We start from the raw sequence: 13,380 nt of genomic DNA, 5'->3' as shown, positions 1-13,380 counted from the left end.
CACTTTCCTGAAACAAGCCTATATTGAACTTTTCAGTACATCTTCCTAATAATCTTCTACCCCTTTGTGTGAACTGCTTAGACCAGCATCAGTGTGGGAAGGCACAACACAGGGGAAACTGGACTGGGAATGTAGTTAAGTTTGTAAACTGTTCCCCAGCATGTGCACAGCCCTGGGTTCAATCCTCAGCAACACATAAACCAGGCCTGGTAGTACACAGCTGCAATCCCAGTACCTGAGAAATTGAAGCAGGAGGATAAGTAATTGAATGTCGTCCTTGGATACACAGTAAGTTTAAGGACAGCCTGGAATACATGAAACACTGAATCATGGAACACTGTATCCAAAAATAAATGAGTACAACTTTAAAAAGAAAGAGGCAAGACAACCCTCCTTTGAGCATACAACACTATTTTCAAACTTAAACTTTCCATTTCCATTCAAGGGACAATGAAAATGTAATGTCTATAGTGAGCACAAGGCATTTTATGATTTTCTGATTACCATTTTGCCTGAGATTTTTTTAGGAATCAGATCTATTACGATCAATCTACCCAGAAGATTCTCCCAGGCTTCTAGGTTGGTTTCAGTGAAGGATGGGGTAATTTTCTTGATACATTTGTTACATAAAATTACTTTTAAAAAACTATTTATAAGAACCATACTGTCACATAGTCATTTTCCCAGTGTCTGCTCTAAAAGAAGAATTCTTATTTTTAAAGAGTCTTATTACCTTGTCACCATAAAAGCAAAATGGGGCAGAAGCTTCTGAACACCAGTGAACTTTCCCAGTGATTCTCCTCCACTATTGTCTGGTTTTTCACATTACATCATAGAGTTACTACAGTAGCACATTTATGTGGATGCTTCATGAACTCAGTTTCTTTGGGCTTTAAGAGTTTATCTTGGCTGACAAGGAAGAGGTCTAATCATTTGAGAAGCTACAGATCAAATCTGCTGAATACAGTACTCATTGTGAAGGTACACTGCTGGGTTCAACTCACAGCTTGCCAGCTTAGTCTTTAGTGAGGTCACTTAACTGGTTTATATTTTAGTTTCCTTAACTACTAAGTCAATCTACGGGGTTTATCTATTAGGCTTATAGTGGGGATTAGTGTTGGTACACAGTCCTTCATCCACAGCTTACCTCAGGTATGCCAGAGCCACAGGCATATGGTGCAAACACACGTACCAGGGAGACAGCCAGAAATGCAAACAGCAATGCCCATAGAATGTACATTAAGTAATTCAGAATGTAAGCGCTAGCACCCTAAAGATCAGACACAAAACAAGGAAGAAGTGATGAGACAGAGCAAACCTGAACAGTGTACCCAGCCCCACCATCTCCATCAGAGAAAGCGAAGCTATGATAGGCTCAAAGAGGTTCATCCCAGACCTGCAAAAACAAAAGAATCAGTTGTTGCTATTGCTACAGCTACTACACTACACAAAACATCATCAGGTGTTTTTCCGGGAGCTATTTACACAAACCTTCCAGTGGATGAAATCTCAGCAGTAATGGAAAAGCAAGCATGATGCTGGTTTTGTAATCCCCACTTGCATGGTAGTTAATAAAAGGTGTGGTACAGAAAACTCTGCCTGTGAGACTCTGGATGATTTGTTTTGTCTTGTCTGTGGTGGGATGACCTTTCTTAGCTTTCATTACAGCCACACCCAGACCACAGTGAATAAGTATCAGTACTGTGTTTAAGAAGGCTGCTTCTCTAAGTGTGGTCCATGGACCAACAACATCAGCATCACCTGGGAGCTTGGCAGAAACATAACCTGTGGGCCCCACCCTAGGGCTGCCAAATCAGATACTTCACACAGGCACACAGCCCAGTGCATTTTAACAAGTCTCCCAGAGATTCCAGCAAGTGCTAACATTTGACAGGTACTCATAGAAGAGAGCTGTTCATGCATCCTTTACAGAGGAATGTATTGGACTATTTGCTCCAAAGTAGCTGGTGGGAGGATATTTTCCTTTCTGATACAAACAGTCTGGGTCCTTTTTCCTTTCTCAAGGTTTCAGCTTCTTTTCACCATCTGGATTATTCAAGTGTGAGGAAAGGAAATAGATATCACCTACCTGTCAGGCCATGACCATGGCCACATGTGTGCCTATTAAATGTAAGGACACGTTCCTGGAGACTGCAATGCAAGCATATATTTCACACACTATGTGGTGAGAAATCAGCCCAAGGAATACCTTTCATCCACTTAAATAAGTACTTTTTGGAGGCTAAAAATAACTTCTCACTCTTCTAAAGAGTAATTCTTTGAAACAAAGAATAAATCTTACAACCAGTTGAAGATAGGCACCTCTATTTCCCCTGGAACACATACTGCAAGTAGGAGAAAAGATGGCAGCCAGCCAGTCCCATCTGCCAACACCCATCTACCCAAGTAGAGAATTTCTTTTTGGACATAATGGAGAGCATTGAGAATGTGTGAGATTTCAAGATCTCTCTCTGAGATGTGAAAGAGGAGGATTTAGTAAAATGGCAAAATGTGTTCCAAATGTCTTCCATTTCAGCTGTGAAAGTCAGTCAAAAGAAACAGGAAATGAAGAAGTTCAAATAGATTACAAATATCTTCCCAGAATACTCTAGCTCTAACTGTCATCCCATTACCCGTAATGTGAAGCTTGATACCTAGCTCCCCTCAGCTCGCTTTCTGATACATCAGTGACCCTCCTTCTCCCTATTTTGAGTCAGAGCCTCAATATATAGACCAGGATGACCTCAAACTCATACTGACCCACCTGCCTTTGCCTCTTTCTCTGCCTCCTAAGTACTGGGAATTAAAGGGTTGTATCACCACACCTGGCTCATTGTGGTACCTTGTGAATTCACTTAGATGATCAACTTTTCCTGAGCTAAAATACTGCAGGTAAGTACTAGATCTGTGGCTCACTCATATATCCCTGTGCCTGAGACATGCTTTTCACAGAAGGATCCTCTAATTAGATCAGAAAAATAATCGATGGAATATTGTCATGGAAACCACAGTGAGAAGCCTTACTTTACAATCACTAGGATAATTATGATGAAAACAGATGCTAGCAAGTGCTAGAAAGAAAGTAGGCAAATCAGAGTTCTCATATACTGCTCATAGGAACGCACAACAGTGCATCCAATTTGAAAGCATCCTACCAGATTTTCAATGGTTAAATATAGAGGTCACTTCTCACCCAGAGGTTACACCTATACCCAAGAGAAATGAAATATATGTCACCACCTTGAATGCAGATGTTCATGGTGACATCTTTCAGGTTAGGCGAAAGAAAAGCAGCACATGTTCATCAAATACTATCTAGCGTATCCATACAAGAGAGTATCACACAGCAATGAAAAGATGCTGCAACATGAAAAGACTTAGAAAACAATGTTAAGTGCTACAAAATCCACATGGTTCATGGGCTAATTTAAATGAACCATCTAGAAGGGAAATCTATATAGAGAGAGACAGAAAGGACATTAGTTGTTGCTTGTAGCAATCAATGAACTTGAATCAATTTAGACAGGTTTTGTTTGTTTGGTTGTTTTGTTTTTGTTGTTATTGTTGTTTTTGTGGAGGAGGATTATGGATAAAAAATATTCTAAAATCATGTGATCATTACACAGTTCTATGACTATGACAAAAGCCACTGAGTTGTACTTTCTGCGGGAGAATCTGATGAACTATAAATTGGTTCCCTAAAAGCGTTACTTCAAAACAGATAATATTTTTTCTTCTATCTTAAAACATGAAAATCAATTTCATTTCTTCAGCACAAAGAAGAAATGACTTTAGGTAAGAAAAAGGCAAATGCACAAACTGATGGCTCTATGCCTAAAATCCTAGAACTTGGGAAGCTGAAGCAAAATTACTGTAAGTTTCAGGCCAGGGTGGGCTATAGGGTGAGACCATATCTAAAAAAATAGTAGAAAAGAGAGAGGGGAAGAAGAAAAAAGAGGACAATCAGATATAGTGAGGGAGAAAGTAGTGAAGGGAGGGAAAGGGCTTCATAGAATATACATATAACATTCACAAAAGTGAGCAAAAGTTTGCCAAATGAATTCTGAGCAGTGGCAGAGCTCAATGAAAGCAAATGGCAGCTCTGTTAAGTGAGAGATTGTTATCTGAAGGTGAAATTATGAGTGTTCAGAGATTGGGGATTACTGTGGTCCTCAGGCAGGATCCTGCACAGATAATAGCATACCTCTGACTGGCTCAGAAGAAGCTCTGACCACTTCTGCCACAGGGGACACTTGTCCCTGTCCTCAAAAGTGGTCTCATTGGAGGTCCAGCAGCATTGCTCATGGCTGTACCAGAATGCAGACAGACAGACACCCTCCTTGAGGTCTGTCATCCAGTCAACAGCAAGATCAATAACTCCAGCCAGGGTACCTAGGAAAAGAATGAATCATGGAGAAGAATTGCCACATGGAGAGAAGACAGAGTATTCTCAAAGCTGAGGAGATACCCATGACATGATACTGCCACTGAATCTGACAGCTGCTTTCACTTGCCTGGACGTTACCTGAGCACTTGGTATAACGGCAAGCAGTGGGCAGCCCAAAGAACCACAAAGTTCTTGGGGGTGGGCGGCTCACATCAGGTAAGAAAGCTATTCGAGGGCAGACAGAAGTTCAGGATTTACTCATCCCTTTCTCAGTGTTTAAGTTGCCAATATACATCTCGGAAAAATACCTTCAGGTTAGGAAGATAGCTCAGCAATGGGATTGCTTTCTATACAGACATGAGGAACTCAGTTCAAATCCCAGCACCTACATAAAACTTGTGTATGACCATGTGTGCTTAAACCTCCAATGTTGAAGGATCTAAGCAATGAGCAGATACTAGAAGCACACTGGACACCCAAAAACCAAAACCAACCAACCAACAAAACAAACAAACAAACAAAAACAAGCTTCAGGTGCTGTGAGAGATCCTGTCTGGAGGGAATATGGTAGATCTTTGTCTGACTGCCAAATATGTGAGTACAAGTGAACACACCCACACACACATACACACAACACACACTTAAGACACATCATGCACTAAATACACAAGCAATTAAACAACTCTTCCCTCTCTGATGGCTCCTTTTCATCAATATTTAAGTCACACCTTCTCCACATTCCCCTCCAGACACTGTCCTGTATCTTCCCTTCTCTCCTCTTCCCCTCAGTCCAGTGCATTCCTTCCTTCCACTGGGAATGCAATAGCCTGTATCAAGTCCTGTACTTTCATTTTTCCAGAACAGGTCATGCAACATGCCACCAAGAGGTCGAATGGAGCCCCACTACCTTTGTGTTGGGAAAGCTTTACCTCAGCATACCCAGACTTTCACTGCATGCTGACTGTGGCTATTCTTCCTGCTACAACGGCAGAGTTAAATTGCAGAGACAAAAACCACACAGCTCACAAAGCTGAAAAGCCTTATTTTCTAGCCTTCAGTAGAAAGAAGGTTGCCAATCCTAGATTTAAGCTTCTTGACAGCACTTAAAACTGCTGAGCACTCTTCTTCCAGAAACATGATGTCTATGGCTTCGACAATATTTAATCTCTCCTGCTTTCCTCCTCACTATCAGATTTTCTGTCTCTCTTGATCTTTCCTATTCCTCCACCCAGCTTCATAAAGAGGACATTTGCTCAAAGCTTGTTCCTAAATCCTTTGCTTCTTTTATACCATGTTTTCTTTCCTGGCAGTCTTATTTGTATCCATCTTCCTACTGGTACTGGTACCTTGCTACTGTTACTGCCACTGTTCCTTTCTCTAAAGATACACTCAGATCCACAGAATCATATCTTCAATAACAGATTGTGTGTGTGTGTGTGTGTGTGTGTGTGTGTGTGTACTTCCACTCATTTATGTAGTAGGGAAAAGGGCTTTGTCATCTAGTTTTTGAACCACAATTATTGTCAATCCAGGCATCTTTAAAAGTCACACAGAATGCACAACTTCATTTATATGGAATATTTAGAGCAGACAACAGTGAAAGGAAATAGGCTGGCAAAGGTTCAGGTTTTTCCATACCTAAACAGATAATATTAAGGTGGGGATGATAGAATTGTCCTAAAATTGATCATAATGATTTATAGAGTTTGCACAACTCTATAAATGTAATAAAACCCACTTAGTTGTACACTTTAAATGGGTTAATCGTGTAATATTTGTAGTATAATTCAGCACTGCTGTTTTACAGAGAGAGTGAGAGAGAGAGAGAGAGGGAACTGGTTGAGGAAGAGGTTCAAGGAGAGATGTGTATTGTAGAAAAGTGACCAAAGAAATTTCAAGTAGAAAGTGACATTTAAACAAGATCTGATGATCACCCTCAAAAGCCATCATTTTTCAACTGTTCAGTCACATTAGGCTTCCTCCTTTGCCTATGCCCTTTGTTTGTGAGTTTTGGTTTGTGGTGCAACAGTGCCCCCTTGTGGTAATTTCTGGTAAATTAGTTATTCAGAGGCTATGAGTGATTCCTCTACCAAGGAACCAAGGGAGTTAGGCAACTGAGTCCTTCCCACCATCGGAGCCACAGGGAAATCATACTACTTTCTAGATCTCCCTCCAATATTCATCTAAATCCAAAGAACACTGGAGGGACCTATCTCCAAAACCTCTTTATTCCTTCCTACATTGCTACTGTGTCCATAGAACCAGCTTTCTACATGTTTGTTGCCTCCTGCTGCACACTGGAATCATGAAGGGAAAAGAGAAAGTCTTTACCCAGCATCAGGGTGTTTTATCCAGAGAGGCTATTGAACAGAAATCTGTTCACAACCTCCTAAAAAGAAATTAAGTTCAGCAAACAACTGCCATGAAGAGCCAAGTATCTATCATCCACAAAGTAGCACCGAGATTATGACAGCATAAAACAAAACGTCTCTAAGAGCCAGAATAGTGTGTATTCTAGGTGCAACTATCCTAGTTTCACCTTACATTCTGTGGGTGGACAGCATTGCTTTGAAAGTCTTAGCATGCTTAATCATGCATTTCAAGGCTTTCAAGTAATAGGAAAAGCCCATCACATGTGGTGTTTGATGCTTGCAGATTATAACACTTCTGTATTTTTAACCCCACACATAGCCAGGTATAACAGAATATAAAATGTGTGCTTTGTGTAAAAGCTCAGGGTGGTCATAAACCTATGCAGCGTGTGGATGACAGGGTCAAGCAGCACTGTTAATTACAACATCAAAAGCCCGTAGTTGTTTTGTGAGCCATCTTTGCTTTGGTCTTTGGTGCCACAGTTAAGATCAGGCTCTTGCCTTAGTCTCAGTGGTTCAAGCAGTAAATACTTGGCATTCAAATGGAAGATGAATATTCCACAGCTTCATTGTCTCCCAAACATATGGAGTTTGGGGAGGGGGTGCTAGGAGCACAACACACATACCTGCTAGTAGACCAATAAGTAGCATCACCACCCATCCTGACCATGCGTCCAGCAGGCTCTTGATGAACTCCCAAATAGACTCTTTACTTTTGCTGGTTATCTGGCAATGAAGGACAGACAGCAACTGATCAGAACACACTTTCTAGGTCATGCTTCTGAAGTAGAAGATTCTACAGGAAACAAAGAGACTGAGAAGATGAATATAATGAAGCCGTTAAATTCCCAGTCACGTTATTCATGCAGCAATTCAGCACAATGTTTAAATGGCCTTTCTAGTTCATAGGGCTATAAGGATGCCACACACAATCAGTGTTTCCCTTCACAGTGGATTTTTCATCACCAAAGAGCAAATCAGATTGAGCACAGGTTTTTATTTAAGGGTCTAAACTCTTAGAGAACATTATGGCATCTTTATATCATGCCTTTTCCCCTCCCCATTCTGGGGGAGCCCTACACTCCTCTGACATCATCGCCCCATCCTTTTTTGGTTCCCTATTTCATCTCTGTCTGACTCTGACTCTCACCTGCCTCCCTCTGTATCCAGAATATGTACCCTAACTTTTCTAGGGCCCTGCTTCCATCCCTACTCTATCTTTAAGTGCCTAAGTCACCTTGTCAGTGTCTCAAGCTTCAGTAGACATTTGCATGCTAGGAGTTTGTCACTCTCTAAGGTGAGCCCTGCCTGCATACTGAGCTGTGCAGCATGCTGTATCCCATCACCTGCTGCAAGACAGTCCCCACTCCCCTTCCTCTACTCATTAGAAAAAGTATCCCATTGACAAGAGCCCGCTGCTGTATGACTCTATTTCCTCCTGTAAAGTTCCCCATGGCTTGACCCTGATCCCATCTCCATCCTTTTTACAGCCTTCAGTAACGCCTTCCTCCTCTTGACCATGCTTCCAAGGTTCCTATGTTTTCTCTCTCCAGCAAATACTTCCATTCCTCTGTGGCCATCACCAAGTATTCCCCCAGGACCCACTTAATCATTCCTAACACAGTCCCATAGCCCATTCTTCTAGGATTATCTCTATTCATCTTCTCCTGAGAAGCCTTCAACAAACCCAGAGCTCTCTGGGGTTATTTCATGCCTCTGTGACTTAACAAAAGCCCACTCCTGATATTGAAGGAACTTCTTCCCATCTCTGACATCCAAACTCTTGGTCATACACTTTCTTTTTTTTTATTTTTAAGATTTTATTTTATTGTATGAGTACACTGTAGCTGCCTTGTGAGCCACCATGTGGTTGCTGGGAATTGAACTCAGGACCTCAGGAAGAGCAGACGGTGTTCTTAACCACTGAGCCATCTCTCCAGCCCCGGGTCATACCATTTCTGAAAAAGCCTTCCTTAGTCATTCTTTCTAAATGAGCCTACAGCCTTTGTATATAGCTGCATTTTGTCCCATTCCAGGATACTGAATGCCAGCTAGATGTATAGCAGCATAGTGATGCTCTCACTCTCCCTCCCCCAGCCTCTCTCCTCCAATGTTCAAAGTAATCACCTCTATTCTTAAGGATATGAAAATGAACACACACACACACACACACACACACACACACACACAAACCTAGCAACTTCAAATTCAAGTCCCACGAAGGTGTCAAGGGCAAAATGTAGTCTAAACATTTCTGGCTCAGGGTCCTATTGTTGCTTGCACTGGTCATATTTCCACCCAAGGTACCTGCTATTATAACTCTCAGTCTTTGTCTCTGCTTCCCTACTAGCACTTTTCCACTGTGGACCAATATGCAACACATAGCCTCAGGCTCAGATCCTAACCTAAAGATGGAAGCCTTGTGGAACTATTGGTAACGACCCCTTTAGCATAGTACCGCCTACCTTTCTATGTCTGTCAGTGTCCCGGGACTTTTCCCTCAGCCAGTCTATGGTGTGGAAGTCTTCATAGGTCCCCACATCAGGGAAGGGCTCATCAAGGAAGTCCATTAGGTTCCCAGAGGCACTCATGGCTCCTGCACTGACCGTGCTAGTTACTCCTGGAAGAGAAGTCCACCTGTTAAAAATGCAAACAGGGCTCGTGTGTAGCTCAGGACAGTGTGTCTGCATAGCATGCACAGCAGGACCACAACACGGATATAGCAACATAATCCAGGAACCTCTACTTTAATCTCCCTCCCTCCTTCTCTCTCTTTCCACCTATCCCTCCCACCATGTGCGTGTGTGTGTGTGTGTGTGTGTGTGTGTGTGTGCGCGCGCGCGCATGTATGAATAGTTCATGTTAGGCAAGTGTTCTACAACTGATTCCTTTGCTGTGTTTGTTGTTTTGAAGCAGAGGCCCATGAAGCGAAGACTGGCCTTGAACTCATTATGTCACAAAGAATGACTGGAACTCCTGATCCTCTTACTTCTGCCTCTTGGGCATTAGGATAACAAGAATATGCCATGATTTCCTGCTTCTACTTTTTTTTTTTACATAACCAAAAACATTATTTCCACATCAGTATCTTTGCTGTAATGTAATATGTACTCAGTTTACCCTCATTATTCTCTAGTTATCTGTTGCAAAGTCATCTTGAACAAGAACAAGGAAATACCAAACAAGTGCCCCAAAGGAATCCTGCAGACATTTTTTTCACAAATTCTTTTTCAACTTATCAACATGCCATCTTTTTAAAGACGTCTTATTTGATATACACTACTCACTCAGTACACTTGAACACAGCCAGATGCACCACTGCTGAGGCCTGATCGAAATTTTCTCTATCAGACATATTTTCTCCACAAAACACATCACAAACAATGCTCTTACACTTGGGAACATGGCTAGCACAACAGTACAGTAGTTCAAGAACACCTTAAACCACAAATTACCAAAAAAAAAAGGAGCATGGGTTTGTTTTGAATGGGAAACATAATAAAACAGAAAAAGGCCACTTGTTCTCAATATGACTATGGAAACACAGAAATAAGTTATTGTCTGTGACCACAGTTGGCAAATGTGCTTCTGGTAACTTGAACTTTTCACCATTCTACACAATTGCCAAGACAGTGAACAACCATTAAAGCACCACTATTGATTTGGTTCTTAAATGTCCTTTAAAAGTCCTTGTATTGCATAGTTTATCCCCAAGCTGGTGCTATTGGAAGGTATTGAAATCCTGAAGCAGTGGCACTGAGAGGAGGGATGGGGAGTGGGGTAATGTGTGTGGCCCAAAAAAGGAGTTTGGGGACCCCAGCTCCTTCCCCTCACTCCTCTCTCACACCCAGATTCAACAGAGGAATGGATTACAGAAAATGTGGTACATCTACACAATGGAATATTACTCAGCTATCAAAAACAATGACTTTATGAAATTCATAGGCAAATGGATGGAACTGGAAAATATCATCCTGAGTGAGCTAACCCAATCACAGAAAGACATACATGGTATGCACTCATTGATAAGTGGCTATTAGCCCAAATGCTTGGAATACCTAAGATACAATCCACAGACCACAACAGACCACAAGAAGCTCAAGAAGATCAACCAAAGAGCGGATGCTTCAGTCCTCCTTAAAAGGTGGAACAAAAATATCCATAGGAGGGGATATGGAGGCAAAGTTTGGAGCAGAGACTGAAGGAATGGCCATTCATAGCCTGCCCCAACTGGGGATGCAGCCCATATATATACAGCCACCAAAACTAGACAATATTGATGAAGCCAAGAAGTGCATGCTGACAGGAGCCTGATATAACTGTACCCTGAGCGGCTCAGCCAGAGCATGACAAATACAGAGGCAAATGCTAGCAGCCAACCATTGCTGAGAATGGGTTCCCCGTTGGAGGAATTAGAGAAAGAATTGAAGGAGCTGAAGGGGTTTGCAACCCCATAAGAATGACAATATCAACCAACCAGAGCTCCCAGGAACTAAACCACTACCCAAAGACTACACATGGACAGACCCATGGCTTTAGCTGCATATGTAGCAGAGGATGGCCTTGTTGTGCACCAATGGTCCTGCCAAGGCTGGACTCCCAGGGTAGGGGAATGTCAGGGTGGGGAGGTAGGAAGGGGGGATGGTTGGGGAGGGGGAACACCCTTATAGAAGAAGGGGAGAATGCTCATGGATTGGCAGGATTAATATAGTAAAAATGGCCATTTTACCAAAAGTGATCTACAGATTCAATGCAATCCCCATCAAAATACCAATCCAATTCTTCAAAGAGTTAGACAGAACAATTTGCAAATTCATCTGGAATAACAAAAAACCCAGGATAGCTAAAACTATTCTCAACAATAAAAGGACTTCAGGGGGAATCACTATCCCTGAACTCAAGCAATATTACAGAGCAATAGTGATAAAGACTGCATGGTATTGGTACAGAGACAGACAGATAGACCAATGGAACAGAATTGAAGACCCAGAAATGAACCAACACACCTATGTGCACCTGATTTTTGACAAAGGAGCCAAAACCATTCAATGGAAAAAAGATAAACATTTTCAGCAAATGGTGCTGGTTCAACTGGAGGTCAACATGTAGAAGAACGCAGATCGATCCATGCTTATCACCCTGTACAAAGCTTAAGTCCAAGTGGATCAAGGACCTCCACATCAAACCAGATACACTCAAACTAATAGAAGAAAAACTAGGGCAGCATCTCGAACACATGGGCACTGGAAAAAATTTCCTGAACAAAACACCAATGGCTTATGCTCTAAGATCAAGAATCGACAAATGGGATCTCATAAAACTACAAAGCTTCTGTAAGGCAAAAGACACAATGGTTAGGACAAAACGGCAATCAACAGATTGGGAAAAGATCTTTACCAATCCTACAACAGATAGAGGGCTTATATCCAAAATATACAAAGAACTCAAGAAGTTAGACCGCAGGGAGACAAATAACCCTATTAAAAATGGGGTTCAGAACTAAACAAAGAATTCACTGCTGAGGAATCCCGAATGGCTGAGAAACACCTAAAGAAACGTTCAACATCTTTAGTCATAAGGGAAATGCAAATCAAAACAACCCTGAGATTTCACCTCACACCAGTGAGAATGACTAAGATCAAAAACTCAGGTGACAACAAATGCTGGCGAGGATGTGGAGAAAGAGGAACACTCCTCCATTGTTGGTGGGATTGCAGACTGCTAAAACCATTCTGGAAATCAGGCTGGAGGTTCCTCAGAAAATTGGACATTGAACTGCCTGAGGATCCAGCTATACCTCCCTTGGGCATATACCCAAAAGATGCCCCGACAACAGATGCTCCACTATGTTCATAGCAGCCTTATTTATAATAGCCAGAAGCTGGAAAGAACCCAAATGCCCTTCAACAGAGGAATGGATACAGAAAATGTGGTACATCTACACAATGGAATATTACTCAGCTATCAAAAACAATGCCTTTATGAAATTCATAGGCAAATGGATGGAACTGGAAAATATCATCCTGAGTGAGGTAACCCAATCACAGAAAAACATACATGGTATGCACTCATTGATAAGTGGCTATTAGCCCAAATGCTTGAATTACCCTAGATGCCTAGAACACATGAAACTCAAGACGGATGATCAAAATGTGAATGCTTCACTCCTTCTTTAAAAGGGGAACAAGAATACCCTTGGCAGGGAAGAGAGAGGCAAAGATTAAAACAGAGACAGAAGGGACACCCATTCAGAGCCTGCCCCACATGTGGCCCATACATATACAGCCACCCAATTTGACAAGAGGGATGAAGCAAAGAAGTGCAGACCGACAGGAGCCGGATGTAGATCGCTCCTGAGAGACACAGCCAGAATACAGCAAATACAGAGGCGAATGCCAGCAGCAAACCACTAAACTGAGGACAAGACCCCGTTGAAGGAATCAGAGAAAGGACTGGAAGAGCTTGAAGGGGCTCGAAACCCCATATGTACAACAATGCCAAGCAACCAGAGCTTCCAGGGACTAAGCCACTACCTAAAGACTATACATGGACTGACCCTGGACTCTGACCTCATAGGTATCATTGAATATCCTAGTAAGATCACCAGTGGAAGGGGAAGCC

The 13,380-nt window shown here is 42.0% G+C and overlaps 1 protein-coding gene across 2 annotated transcripts in view; it reads right to left on the bottom strand.

Moving 5' to 3' along the window:
- The window catches only part of Clcn4 (chloride voltage-gated channel 4), a 66,211-nt gene that overhangs the window by 28,749 nt on the left and 24,082 nt on the right, over positions 1-13,380 (bottom strand). Inside the window, exons 3-6 of one of the 2 annotated variants that reach the window (XM_032890514.1) lie at positions 9,225-9,396; positions 7,386-7,485; positions 4,205-4,392; positions 1,148-1,270 (exon numbers count right to left, since the gene is read on the bottom strand). In XM_032890514.1, the coding sequence (XP_032746405.1) occupies positions 1,148-1,270; positions 4,205-4,392; positions 7,386-7,485; positions 9,225-9,396 (583 nt within the window). The remainder of the gene's footprint in view (positions 1-1,147; positions 1,271-4,204; positions 4,393-7,385; positions 7,486-9,224; positions 9,397-13,380) is intronic. The other variant, XM_032890515.1, reaches the window with a different exon arrangement.

The sequence above is a fragment of the Rattus rattus genome, chromosome X (genome assembly GCF_011064425.1).
Source record: "Rattus rattus isolate New Zealand chromosome X, Rrattus_CSIRO_v1, whole genome shotgun sequence".
NCBI classification, from domain to species: domain Eukaryota; kingdom Metazoa; phylum Chordata; class Mammalia; order Rodentia; family Muridae; genus Rattus; species Rattus rattus.
Note: the sequence above shows the minus strand (reverse complement) of the source record. Positions and strands in the feature narration are given on the sequence as shown.